At 38.5% G+C, this 15,083-nt stretch overlaps 1 protein-coding gene across 1 annotated transcript; it reads right to left on the bottom strand.

Annotated features, from left to right (window-relative positions):
• Positions 1 to 385: 385 nt before the first annotated feature.
• Positions 386 to 8,019, bottom strand: LOC105468388 (A-kinase anchor protein 17B-like). Its single transcript, XM_011718509.3, is given in 3 exon segments — positions 386 to 522; positions 2,654 to 2,993; positions 2,995 to 8,019. Coding segments are annotated over 3 exon segments (876 nt in total). The 5' UTR covers positions 3,402 to 8,019; the 3' UTR covers positions 386 to 393.
• Positions 8,020 to 15,083: the final 7,064 nt, after the last annotated feature.

The raw sequence follows: 15,083 nt of genomic DNA, 5'->3' as shown, positions 1-15,083 counted from the left end.
AAATTAGTAGGCTAGGAAATTTTGATAATATTTGGTAAACTGGTAAAATTCCTAAGTTGGCAGGCTAGGATTTTTACTACAAAATTTCTGGTCCCTTTTTAAAAAAATCATTTATTTCCAGACATCTTAATTTAGCTAGTTCTATTATTCCTCATTATTTGTCCTCCTTGACAAACATATTTTTTTGAAGTCTCTTGTTTTCAACAGTTTTGCTATTTTGGTTTTGTAACAGCACAGTTGAAAGACTGTAGCTTTCAATGGCATTTTCCAATCTGCTCCAATCCTTGCCCCCCATCTCAATGTTATCTACCAAGTCTAGCTGTTCATCCAAAAGGATTAATCCCTAAATCAAAGAAAAAAATCTTCATTAAAGTTGGTCTACACACCTTTCAGCTACTTCCTCTTCTCTTTTCTTTTCTTTTCTTTTTTCCTTTCTTCTTCTAGTTCTTGTAATTTTAGCCTTTCCTGATTTCTCCTCCTTACAGCTCCTTCCCCAAAGTGTTTGGTCGTATCAGACGTAACCTGCTCCAAAACAATTCAAAGTTTCATTAGAAAAGTTTGCCAGCTGGCTGAGCACGTCCCAGGTCAGAAAGATAAAACTAAGATGGTACATGGTAATTCAAAATCAATTCAATTCAAAATGTCCTCTCTGCGTCCCAGTACTCATATTCCTACTGCTTCTCAGCCACCAGCCAAACAGTACTTGTAAGCTTGAGGATTTTCTTTGGCAGAACCCTTGAATAAGTATATCAAATCATCACCTTAACTTTACACAATTTTACTTGTCAGTCATACCTCAATAAAGCTGTTTAAAAAAAAAAAAAAACCCTGAGGAGCTTACTTTACATTATGGTCATAGACACCATCACAGTGCCATCATAGGCACAGGCTGAGAAATGTCAGTCTGTTACTTCTGGTTCATTAAAAAGATCAAATGAGTTAAAGTTTTTTTTTTAATCATCAGGAACAAAAATAATCAGAAGTGTCTGTGGTTCAGGGAGAACAAAGATGCACAAAAACTAACCTGATGAGAGAGAAGATCTATCATGATTAGTAAACAACTTTTCAAATCTTGAAATAAAGTGAAAATCAGACTGAGATACTACAAAATAGTATAAAATAGGTTAAAATTTTTGGTTAACCAAATCACAAGAAAATTAAAACCAGACACTGGACAGCGGGAAGTGGTCTCTCATCTTGTGGTAATGTTTTATTTATTTATTACTTATTTATTTATTTTTGTTTATTTGTTTGTTTTTTGAGAGGTTCTTGCTCTGTCGCCCAGGCTGGAGTGCAGTGGCATGATCTTGGCTCACTGCAACCTCTGCTTCCCGGCTCAAGCGATCTTCCAGCCTCAGCCTCCCAAGTAGCTGGGACCACAGGCAAAAGCCACCACACCTGACTCATTTTGTATTTTTTGTAGAGACGAGGTTTTGCTATGTTGTCTTGGAGCTCAACATGATCCACCCGCCTTGGCCTCCCAAAGTGCTAGGATTACAGGTGCAAGCTACCGCACGGAGCCTAATTTTTTATTTTTTAAGCTGAGCAGTGGTACATGGGTGGTCATGACAGTATTTGCTATATCACTTGCCTGGCTGAATAGCTCATAATTTTAAAATACACATTTTAACATAACTAGCTACATATACACACGTGTGCGCGCACACATACACATACTCATACACTGGAAGCTGAAAGTCCAAATTCATGCTAAAGACTGATTTACAGAAAAAGGAGAGTCTAGTTGCATCTTTTCCACTGCTGGGTTAAGACTTCAAGAAGGAGATGACGAAACATGTAGACATCAATGAGATGACATGATGGAGTAGACAGGCTGATTTTGAAAGTAAAGAATCCAAGTTTGTTAGGATTATGTTTTAGCAGTTTACCTAACAGACATCCTGAAAATTTAAGTTGTGACCCAGGAATAAAGAGGGAAAAAACTGCTCTCCATGTGGTTTCTTTTTTTTTTTTTTTTTTTCTTTGAGACAGAGTCTCACTCTGTCATCCAGGCTGGCATGCAATGGCGTGATCTCGGCTCACTACAACCTCCACCTCCCAGGTTCAAGCAATTCTCATGCCTCAGCTTCCCAAGTAGCTGTGATTACAGGTGCATGCCACCACGCCTGGCTAATTTTTCTATTTTTAGTAGAGACGGGGTTTTGCCATGTTGGCCAGGCCAGTCTCGAACTCCTGACCTCAAGCAACCTGCCTGCCTCGGCCTCCCAAAATGCTGGGATTACAGGCGTGAGTCACCACAACCGACCTCCATGTGGTTTCAAATTGTATGTATTCCTCTCTTCCTCTCTCTCAGCAACTTGTCAAATATAATAAGCATATGAGATAATTCCACAGGGGCCATGAAGAATTCTTTAATGCCCTCAAGTAGTTGAGACAGAGCCTCAGATTATAAGAACCATCACTTTAAAGTCACAGCTGGCAGCATGCCTGATAGCACAAGAATGAGTGTTCAAATCAGGATTGTTTTTCTTCCTAAACATCCATGTATTAAAAATAATAAAAGTCTTTATATATCAACTATTGATCAGAGCCTGGTAGGGTCTAAGAAAATTTATTCTAGATGCTTCCTTCCAGCTTTTACTCAGGATCACCTGAACAGTGGAAAATAAAAGAAACTCTGGCTACTTCTTACCTTAACGTTACATGCCAGAGCTTTCCCATCATCTCCTTTAAGCATCAGTTTCATTCTTCGAAGGGACTGCATGGCTTTTACAAAGTCAGTTGCCTCCTGGTACTGTATGAAGGCCTCAAATGTCTGTAAGCCAAAGCTAAAACCCCCAAAGCTCCTGTCAGTCATCACTTCTCTGTAGGGGCCAAGCATAAGGATATCCACATTCTTGATCTTCCCAAAACTTTCAAAGACTACCCAAAGGATCTCTTCACATGGCTTCTCCTTGCTAGAACCTTTAGGTGCAAACCATTTACAGGGCAAGTCTTCAAAATATATGGAATCTGGGCTCTTCTCATGGTCCTTCAGCCCCGTCACTCAACAAGGGCTCCCTTCCCTTGGGGAAGTGCTCCCATTCTCCCTGGGCATCTGTAGCCACTACTTTTAAGTCTTTTTTCAAACCATTTAACTTGATAATCTTCCCATGTAACTTTGCCTTCAGGATCTGAACCAAACTTCGGGTCTCAGCCTCACCCTCAAATCGAATGAAGTCCTCTGTACTATTGGAAAGCCAAACTGTGGTGAACTGGTCAGGGCAAATCAGGCTCTTCAGCTGGTCAAGAACTTCCCAGTTAGAGAAGGGCCTCACAGGTTCTAGACTCCCTGGAAGCAATATGCTGATCAACAATTTTGCTATGGGCTTGAGGTAGAGGTGCTGAGCTGCACAGAGCTCTGTTGCCTCAGAGTTATCATACACCGCTGTGACTGTCATGGTGTCCTCAGACCACCTTAGAGAGCGAAAGAGAAAATTTTGATACAGACGGAGTAATATACAGATTTGGATTGTGAAATGGTGTTGGCATTGCTGGACTTAGAACAAATTGATAAGAAAAACTATACTACAAGTAGAATTAAAATAATATCTTCTGATGCCTGGAAATAATAAGTTATTTCAGCAGGGCTTCCGAATATAAGGTTAATACAAAAAAAGCCAATAGCCTTCCTATATAACAGCAACGAACAGGTAGAATTTGAAATTTAAAACTCAATACCATTTACATTAGCACACAAAACAATGAGATACTTAGTTAGAAATCTTACAAAATACATACAAGATCTATACAAGGTAAAGAAAAACTAACTATGTGGTCCACAAATAAGAAGACTCAAGATGTCAGTTCTTGCCAACTTGATCAATAGATTCAATGTAATCCCAATCAAAATCCCAGTGAGTTATTTTGTGGATATTGGCAAACTGATTCTAAAGTTTATATGGAGAGGCAAAAGATCCAGAATAGCTAACTCAATATTGAAAAAAACAAAGTTGGAGAACTGACACTATCCAACATCAAGACTTACTATAAAGCTATAGTAATCAAGATAGTGGTTTGGTAAAAGAAAAGACAAATACACCAATAGAACAGAATAGAAAGTCCAGAGAGGCCCACATAAATACAGTCAACTGATCTTTAAAAAAGAGGAGCAAAGACAATATAACAGAGCAAAGATAGTCTTTTCAAAAAATGGTGCTGGAACATTTAGACATCCACAAGACCTTGCATATGGCAATGACTTTTTAGATGTAACACCAAAGGCACATTCTAGAAAAGAAATAATTGATAAGTTGGATTTCATTAAATTTTAAAATTTCTGCTCTGCAAAACACACTGTCAAGAGAATAAAAAGACAAGCCACAGACCGGGAGAAAATATTTGCAAAAGATATGTCAGATAAAGAATGGTTATCCAAAATATACAAAGAACTCTTAAAACTCAACAATAAGAGTACAATCTGATTTAAAAATGGACCAAAGCCCTAACAGACACCTCCCCAAAGAAGATACACCAGATGGCAAAAAAGCATATGAAAAGATGCTTCACATCATATGTCATCAGGAAAATGCAAATTAAAACAACAATGAGATACCACCACACACCTATTAGAATGGCCAAAATCCAGAACACTGACCACACCAAATGAGGTCTCCTTAAGGAAGAAGTATCACAATGAGCATGTGGTACAACAGAAACTCTCATTCATTGCTGGTGGAAATGCAAAATGGTACAGTCATTTCAGAAGACGATTTGGCAGTTTCTCACAAAACTAAACATACTCTTGCCATATGATCCAGCAATGCGCACTCCTTGTTATTTCTCCAAAGGAATTGAAAATTTATGTCCAAACAAAAACTTGCATATAATGTTTATAGCAGCTTTATTCATAATTGTCAAAACCTGGAAGGAACCAAGATGTTCTTCAGTAGGTGAATGGATAAATAAACCATGGTACATCCAGACAATGGATTATTATTCAGCCCCAAAAAGAAATGAGCTATCAAGCCATGAAAATATGTGGAAGAAACTTAAGTGCATCTTCCTAAGTGAAAGAAGCCAATCTGAAAAGGCAACATACTATATGATTCCTATTACATAACATTTTGTAAAAGGCAAAACTATGGAAACAGTAAAAAGATCTGTGGCTGCCATGAATTAGAGGGGAGGGAAGGATGAATAGGCTGAGCACAGAGGATTTTTAGGGCAGTTGGAGCTATGTTGTATGATACTGTAATGATAGATACATGTCATTAACATTTGTCCAAAACCACAGAATGTTCAACACCAAGATTGAACTCTAATGTAAACTATGGACTTTGGGTTATGATGATGTGTCAATGTAGGTTCACTGATTGTCACACATATAACCACTCTGGTGGAAGATGTTAATCACGGGGGAGGCTAGGCACGTGTAGGAGCACGAGTATGTGGGACCTCTATATTTTCTGCTCAATTTTCTTCTTTTTTTTTTTTTTTTTTCTGAGACGTAGTCTTGCTCTGTCACCTAGGCTGGAGTGCAGTGGCCTGATCTTGGCTCACTGTAACCTCCGCAACCCAGGTTCCAGTGATTCTCCTGCCTCAGCCTCCTGAGTAGCTTGGATTACAGGCGTGCACCACCACACCCGGCTAATTTCGTGTTTTTAGTAGAGACAGGGTTTCACCATGTTGGCCAGGCTGGTCTCGAACTCCTGACCTCAGGTGACCCACCCACCTCAGCCTCCCAAAGTGCTGGGATTACAGGCATGAGCCACCACACCAGGCCCCTTCTGCTCAAGTTTCTTGTGAACCTAAAACTTCTCTAAATAATAAAGCCTATTAAAATAATAATATCTGTTCTATAAGTGAATAATAATAATAATATGTAATCTTTATTTAATAATATTTGTTTAATGTTTTTAGAGCTTTCAAAGAGTATATACTGTGTCTCAGTTTCCTTAACCATAAAATAGAGATAATAAGATTTGGGGGAGGATTAAATGAGTGAGTACAGGCGAAATCCTTAGAATGTGCCTGGCACAAAGGAAGTTCTCAATAAACATAAGCTATAATATTATCTATTAGTGGTAGTAGTCTTACGTTATCTCATTTGATTTATGAAGCAACCTGTGAGTAGGTATTTGCCTACCTGTTTTACAGATGGAGAAATTCAGACAGTTTCAGGAAAATTAAATCACTTGCCCATACATTGAGAAGCCAAGATTCTAAATCTCTAATCTATTATACAATTGATCTTAAATGTAAAGTCCCATTAAAAACCTGCTGGGGATGGTACACAAACACGGCAAGGGTGGCACATTAATGAACATGCACCGAACATGCATAGAACTTATAGTTCTAACCCATGCACCTGACTTAGCATCCCTTGTCCAGGTTGGTTTCCAAGTCTAAAATGGACATATCTACTCTTATTCCTCCAGTCTGTTGACTTTAACTAAATTGATCTCTAAGTTAAAGTTAAGAAGAGACAGCCTTTTCTAATGAGTGACAAAGTGAATTTGTCCTCTACTTTGGGACTGGAAAAATCCCAAAACATGAGTGCTTGCTGTTTACTTCATATTAACAAACTATTTGAAGCAGTACTAAGGTGAACAAGATCACTAATGCTGGGAATTAAAGATTTAAGCTTCTATTTGCTTAATTTAAATAGCACTTCCCAATAAAGGAGTTTTTTCTGAGTGGATATATCCAGACTCTATGTCACCAGAGTTTCTCATTAATGTCAACTTTAGGGAAATTTAGACCCAAACATATATGGCCAGATGACAGAAATTCTAACACAAAATTTACTGCGAAGTCTTGGCTAACTTCATAGGTACATAATTATTTAATAACTACCCCTAAAGGACAATCCAAGTTAACTTCCTTTAGAAGACAAGGTTTGTATAGACTGATTTTATAAAAGGTCATCAAAAGCAGTATCTAAGATACTATGTTCTAGAAATCCTTATGACAGCAACACTGAAATGGGATGATATGAAAATAAACATGTTTTCTTTCTCCAGAAGCATTATCTAAATAGCAAAATGGAAAAACTCCAGTTAGTTTGCTGTAATTTGCAATAAGGGTCAACACTAAGGCCCCTCTAGGAGAAAAATTAATGTGATATTCAATTAAGATACACTGAACTCTAACATTTATTTATAACCATTAGGTATTTATTTACACAACCTAATATAAAGCAACAGTTTTTTAAAAACATTCCAGAAAATATACACCCAAAACAGAGTTACTCTCTTCAAAGTAATCAGGCTTGTCAAGCTTTCCATTTGCTCCAGTGATACTGCCTTTGTTTAAAACACTGTAGAATGCTTCTCTTGGATTGATTTCAAAGCCTGGGTTACATTATTTTAAGTAGCTTCATGGAGGCCAATTTCTAAATTCCTTTATAATGGATTTGATATTTAGAAATTATCACAAATTACGTATAATCAAGAATGTTGGGTAAAATGGATGACTACAAGAACAAACTGATTTTCCCAAGAAGACCCAATTGTTTTTGAAAATAAAAAAAAGCTGACCTCCTTTAAAATCCTCACAACTTAAATTCCTGTTTCCCAAGGACAAAAATGACAACAAACTAAGGCATTTGTTCTTCTCATATCTTTCATAGTTGTTCACAGGCTTTAGATCTTAAAATTGAATGTCAATAAATATTTCATCTTAAATTACTCTCCCAAAATAGAGGGCTAATTATCTAATCTTACTTTTAAAATATATTGAGGACCTAGTATGAACTAAGAAGTAAGCTTTTTATATATGGCATGGCTTCATTGCTATAGCAGTGTCATTGGCAACTTCTTCTAAGTTCTAAAAATTAACTAGCATAGTGACTGGGACATAGGTGCACAACAACCAACTCCCGTTGTGATGCTTCTTCCTTAAGGAGACCTCAAGTCGAAAACTAATAAAAAATATAGGAGAAGAAGGAGGAGGAAGTGGAGGAGAAAAAGGAGGAGGAAGAGGAGGAGGAGAAGGAAGGGAAGAGAGGAAGGGAGTAATTTTATTTTTAGATATTTAGTGAGTACAAGTGCAGATTTCTTACATGCATGTATTGTGCAGTGGTGAAATCTGGGCTTTTAGTGCACCCATCACCTGAATAGTGTATATTGTACCCAACAGGTAATTTTTCAATCCTCACCTCCCTCCCACCCTCCCACCTTTTGGAGTCTCCAATCCATTATTTTACTCTATATGCCCATGTTGTACATTTCTTAATGCTTCAATTTTTTAATGTTTATAATAAGAATGTATTAATTTTGTACTTTGTTTTTAATTAAAAAGAGGAACTTCGGATGATAATAACAAGCTATTAAAAGGAAGCAATTTATAACTGCTGACACCAACTTGTCCAGAAAATAGTAAAAAAAACAGATTAATACAATAGCAACTCCATTCACCCACCAAAAGCACCCCTCTTTCTGCCATCACTGTAAATGCCTATAGGCATTTGAACCCATAGTCAAAGTTTGTGTGAGTCATAATGGAAGCCCGGGAGACCAGAGCAGGACTTTGAATATCACAGGCTCACTTGGCAATTGCAATACTAGCTACACAATGGGCTGCAGAACTTATCTTTTAGAACTGCTTTATTGAGGCAAAATTGATATATAATAAACTACACATTTAATAACATAAACTACACATGTATCAAAACTGTATGTTTTGGTAAATTTTGACATGTGTATACACACCTATGAAACTATCACTGCAATCAAGGTAGTCAAAATACCCATTGTCCCTCCACATTTCCTCCCTACCCTCATCAATCACTGATCTAGCTGCAAAATATTTTGTTTTGAGACAGGGCCTTGTTCTGTCCCCCATGCTAGACTGTAGTTGTGCAATCAAGGCTCACTGCAGCCTCGACTTCCTGGGCTTAAGCCATCTTCCCACCTCAGCCTCCTGAGTAGCTGGAACTACAGGCACATGTCACCACGCCCAGCTAATTTTTTATTTTTTGTAGAGACGGGTCTCTCTATGTTACTGAGGCTGGTCTCAAACTCCTGGGTTCAAGCAATCCTCTCACCTCTCTCACCTCAGCCTCCCAAAGTGCTGGAATTACAGGCGTGAGCCACCACTCCTGGCTTAGCTGCAGAGCGTTTAACTCATAAATGATAATTTATAACACAGCAAAAGCAAACAGATGTTTTTGGAAAATACTCAACTAGTTCAGGCATGGTGGCTCACGCCTGTAATCCTGGCACTTTGGGAGGCTGAGGCAGACGGATCACCTGAGGTCAAGAGTTCGAGATCAGCCTGGCCAACATGGTGAAACCCCGTCTCTACTAAAAATATAAACATTAGCTGGGCATGGTGTGGTGGTGGGTGCCTGTAATGCCAGCTACTCAGGAGGCTGAGGCAGGAGAATCACTTGAACCTGGGAGGCGGATGTTTCAGTGAGCTGAGATCGTGCCACTGCACTCCAGCCTGGGAGTCAGAGCGAGACTCTATCTCAAAAAAAAAAAGGGTTTGTGATTTTCTCCCCAACACAATCCTTGGTTTTAACCCTGTTTAAGCCAAATATACAAAAATACAATCTATGCTTAGTTATTATACTGTAGATATAGTTATGTATTTTATGCATATTTATATGTTCATCAAAATATACATACTAAAATGTGTGGAATCACTAAGATCAAATTATTAGGCTTTGACTTAAAACTGACTCTTTAGAACAACCTAATTTGTCTCTAATTTCCCTTCTAATAAGCCTGTGCTTCAATTGACAGTAATGGTAGAATTCATTAATAACTTTCCCATCACTTTCACCAATCGCTATTATATGCATAGATTAATTTATTAAACAAAGTTTTAGGAGCCTAGATAAACCAAACCTTGATGGCAAGAAATGCCAGAATCATGATATTCACAAATTATCAAAAAGTCAAATTTTAATAAATATTTCTAGTATTCCCATATTCCTATTGTGTTCACCATGACCTCCCCAATCCTCCCCACCCACATGCACATATCTTTCCTTTAGCCTTATGATTAAAAGCAACCCTACTGAGATGACTTACTCTTTAATATCTTTGCATAAGCAAATGGGAGCTCCTCCAACCTTAAAAATTATAGTTATTTAATAATGTTTACACAGTGTGCATTCTAGCAGTATCTTGTGTATGTAGCTTTACTAAAACATTTCACTCAACATGTTCCCAATGCCAAAACATTTCTAAGAGATTATCAGGGAACACGGTCACCTCATCTTCCTTGCCTCTATATCTCGTAGCAAAGCTGATTGAATAACAGTAGGATAAGGGAATAGAGAAAAGGAAATAGACTGGAGATGTTGTCACAAGCCTAAAATGTTCGTTTTAACCAGCAGTGAAACCTCAATAAATTCTGCACAGTCTGCATCCTAAGACATTCCAATATCTTCTCCCATTTCAGGAGATACTGGAGAGATTCACCTAATACATCTCAGGGTTTTTAGATCAGAAATATAACTTGAAACTTTAAAAGCACTTGAGTAATCAGCAAAGTAGCCACCTATTCATTCTCTCTTGCTTGTTCTCACTCTCATAAATATTTGCTGACACAGTATTAGAAAGGCCATTTGAATGAGGTACTTTAAAAAAAAACAGTGGAAAAAATAGGACCATCTATGCAATATCCTCTTTCAAAGTAGCTCTTTGCTACCTTTCTTTTTTCTCCAGGCTTTTGAATCTTAAAGTTAGTCATTTTGAAAACATTTAAGATGTATACAATTATACAACGTATTTATGGAAATAGCAGGGAAGCCAGAATTTATTCGGGTCAAATTAACCTAGTCAATTTTCAATTTTCTGGCTACTACAGAATCCCAGTATGTATTGACCAAATAAAAACATTCCATGGTTCTTCAGTCAAGATGCCATGCATGGACGTTCAAGTGTTCTGACACGTCATTAAGTCAACAACATTTTAAAACTGAGACTGACCATATGCTCTGATCTTGAATAATTTAAAAATCACATCATTAAAATGAGTGGCACTCAGTTTTGCAATAATAAGAATATAGCCAATATATGACCCAACAAATGACCGAATTCCCAAATTAAAATGGTCTGGGCTTATGGGGGCACTGGGGGCTTTCTGGGCAGAATGGAAGGGATTTTTGGAGATCCACAGCCATTCGGCAATGATAAATTTGCAACAACGAAATATTAGAGTCCTACTGAGAGAGGATCTCTTCTACCACCATTCAGAGAAAATCAGCTCTAAGGTAGAGTTTAGTATGTGGAATTTCGATCCTGAAATGAAGAAAGCTGGATTCATATTCATTTAACTCTGAGCAACTCAATTTCCTGTTTTCTCTTCCTTGTGTTAAAACATCATCCTAAAGTTTCCTGTATGTGGTAACGTTTGTGAAAGCAACGTGTTCTGAGTGTTTCTGAGGCTAATAGAAAATAAATTAACCTGAAGAAAAGTCTTGTGTTGGCCTTTCTGTGCAAATGCGTTCACATAACTAACTCTAAGCAAGTGTGTACAGGAGTCATTCCAAGATAACAAGGGAAGAAGCTGTTTTTAAAAACCTGCACAGAGCAGTAAGCAGACCTATCTGACCAGTCTTTTGGTCTTTTGCTCCTTCGTCTGCACCAGGAACATTTTTATTGAAGAACACCTCTCTCCAGACACCTCCAGCCAGGAATGCTACTTTATACCTTAGATTAATAAACAATGCTACTGAAGAAGACTCACTGCTTTCTCTTCTCATGAAAAAAAAAAAAAAAAAAAAGCTATCAGGGAATTAAAGGAATGTGGCTATCTTCCATGCTTTTGCCTCAATCACTGAATAATCAGAGTATTATTTGTGGGAAATGCATATCATGAAGTTGCCAGTGTTTTGCTTCTCAGTTGTATTTCCACAATCTGAAAATTACCAACAAAATTCCTGCCCACCAATCGCCACCTACAGGTCAAAAGCAACCTTCACATGGGACCCTGCTTTGCACTATTACCCAGTTTTTAAGAGTAACAGTATTTCCCAACCTTTTAAAAATCCCAAGGTAAACTTATTTGACTACAAGTCCCACAGAATAGGATATTACCCAATACCTCGTGCTGAAAATGTGATCAAGGGAAGAAAGATTGGAGAAGCCACAATTCACTTGAACCCTTCACAGTGGACCAAAATGAAGTTATGGCATCCTAACCAGGGAACACTGCCAGAGAGAAACAGGTACAAAGTCAAAAGTGAATGAAATTGTTTTAAAATTAAGACAACTGTATACTAACAATATTCAGCACGAACAGCAAGTAAGATTTACGCCATTGTACTTACATGCCATCATGATCTGATTTTTGCACCTGTTTTATTAACAATTCCAGATATTGATATGGTCATCACAATTCCTCATTTTTCATGCCTATAGAGAGTTTCTCTAGAAATTTTGTACAATTACAATGTGTCGATAAAAATTAAAGGTTGTTAAAAAAGAAATTCTATATAGAGAAAAATTACATAGAAATTCTATACTTACTATATATTTAGTTGGATATTCTCCCTGGGGATTTGTGTCTTCAATTATTTTTGAAAGAGCATAACTCTTTCCAAAAGAATACTGCCACTGCTCTACACTACTATTATGAGAATGAGTGCTACTATGGAAATCTTTGTGTAAATTTTTTATTATTATTATTATTTTTGTGTGTATGTGACAGAGTCTCACTCTGTCTCACAGGCTGGAGTGCAGGGGCACGATCTCAGCTCACTGCAGCCTTTGCCTCTCGGGTTCAGGTGATTCTCATGCCTCAGTCTCCTGAGTAGCTGGATTACAGGCACATGCCACCACACTCGGGTAATTTTTGTATTTTTTTTGTGGAGACGAGGTTTCGCCATGTTGGCCAGGCTTGTCTCGAACTCCTGACTTCAAGCGATTCGCCCGCCTCGGCCTCCCAAAGTGCTGGGATTACAGGTGTGAACCACCGTTCCAGGTCTTATGTAAATATTTTTAAAAGCCAATTTATTAGGCCATCAGCAGCATTAACATACTTGATTCCCCTGCAGTCCTGATCACATTGGATCATTATCATTTTTCTTTCTGCTACCTTTATTAGTATAAAATGACAACTTAAAGCAGCTTTAATCTGCATTTAATTTTATGTAGGCTGTAGTTCCAGCCAACCTTTATATTGATATTCAACTGCCTATTCAATGTCTCCAGTTGAATGTATCATTGGCATCTCAACCTAACAAGTGCATCAGAGCCCTTAATTTGCATCTCCTAAACCTGTCCTCCACCTCACACTTGCTCCCCTGACTCCCAGTGATTTCCAGCTCCCTAAGTAGAGCCACCCTGCACCCAGGCGCTTAGACTCAAAACCTAGGAGTTAATCCTTCCAAAGTCTTTTTGACTCCACCTTTACCACAAATCCCAAATTCATCTCCATCTTCACTGCTACCCCCCAGTCCAGGCCACTGTCATCTCTCACCTGGATTACTGCAACAGCCTCCTAACTGGTCCTTCTTCTTCCATCCTTGCCCCTACAGAGTCTACTCTACACAACAGCCAAGGTCGTATTTTTAAAAACCTAAGTCAGATCATGTCACTCCTCTGTTCAAAACCTTCCAGCGGCATTCCATCATGTTTTGAATGAAATCCAAACTACTTACCTTCAAAACATGGCCCCTGCCCACCTCTTTCAACTCAGCTTTGTACCCTTCTCCCTTATTACCCTAGTTTTCTCCATCCCACCCCGCTGGCCTTTTTACTGCCCCTCAAATGCATCAGGTTCACTCCTCAGGACTTTGCTCTTGTGGTTCCCTCTGCCTGAAGGGCTATCCTCCAAGATTTTCTCATGGCTGGTGCTTTCTCTTTGCTCTCATTTGACTTGGATGTCACCTGCTTAGAGAAGCCTGCCCTGAACACTCTCTGAAATAGCACTGTTCTCACCCCTGTGACTTGGTAGTCTATCACCCCATTTTATTTTCACTATAACACAGAAACCATCTGATCATCGTGTGTCATTGCTAACCTTTTTTTTTTTTTTAATCTGCATCTGTCTGGTTCACCATTATATCTTTAGAGCCTAGAACAGTACTTAACACACAGTAGGAACTTAATAATGCTAAATCTTATGTAAAACAGAGACTTTGCTCAATAACCACATTTAAAAGGTGTTACTTCCGGCTGGGCACACTGGCTCGCGCCTGTAATCTCAGCATTTTGGGAGGCTGAGGTGGGCAGATCACAAGGTCAGGAGATCGAGACCAGCCTGGCCAACATGGTAAAACTCTGTCTCTACTAAAAAATACAAAAATTAGCCGGGCGTGGTGATGCACGCCTGTAATTCCAGCTACTCAGGAGGCTGAGGCAGGAGAAGTGCTTGAACCCAGGAGGCAGAGGTTGCAGTGAGCCGAGATCGCACCACTGCACTCCAGCATGGGTGACAGAGTGAGACTCTGTCTCAAAAAAAAAAAAAAAAGTATATTTCCATACTTAAAATACTAATAACAGCACCTAAAGACCCATAGTGAAATGATAATGCAGACTTGCTTGTTCATTTTGACTCCTAGACCTATTAACATTAATCAGTGAACATTGAGATTAATTTAAGTGTACCTACCAAGCACCTTTAAGACACTTTGGGGACCACAGGGAAGAGTCACCCTCAAACAACTGAGTCTAGAAAGAGAAAGAAATTGAGACAATTAACTGGAATCTAAGGAAGAAAATGGTGAATGTCAGGAGAGACATTTGGTACTTTGGGCTACAGACAAGCAATAATGGTTTTAACATTCTTTCACATGAAATGAGTGTTAGAATTCCTGAGAATAGGCTCCAGTCATGTTTAAGTGTGTGAGTATTGCTCCCTTCAAGAGTGTTGGGACATGCATAAAAATAGTTGTATCTGTCACAATAACTAGCATGGGGAGGACACCACTGCCATTTGGTTAGCAGGGGGCCAGCGATGCTAACTGCCCTGCAGTTCCTAAACAGACCTGCACAACAAAGAACTCCCCATCTCAAATGCCAACACAGAGCGGCTTATACCTGCCCGTCTAAAACATATGGAGCACTTTCTGGGACTCCAGATTAATATTCTTAACATGCTATCTTTTAGGAAGTCACTTCTGAGTTGTTTTTATTCTCCCTGATTTTTCTTTTAATCATTTTGACCCAGATCCTATACAC

Source organism: Macaca nemestrina, chromosome X (genome assembly GCF_043159975.1).
Source record: "Macaca nemestrina isolate mMacNem1 chromosome X, mMacNem.hap1, whole genome shotgun sequence".
NCBI classification, from domain to species: domain Eukaryota; kingdom Metazoa; phylum Chordata; class Mammalia; order Primates; family Cercopithecidae; genus Macaca; species Macaca nemestrina.
This window is presented reverse-complemented; position numbering and strand designations above follow the sequence as displayed.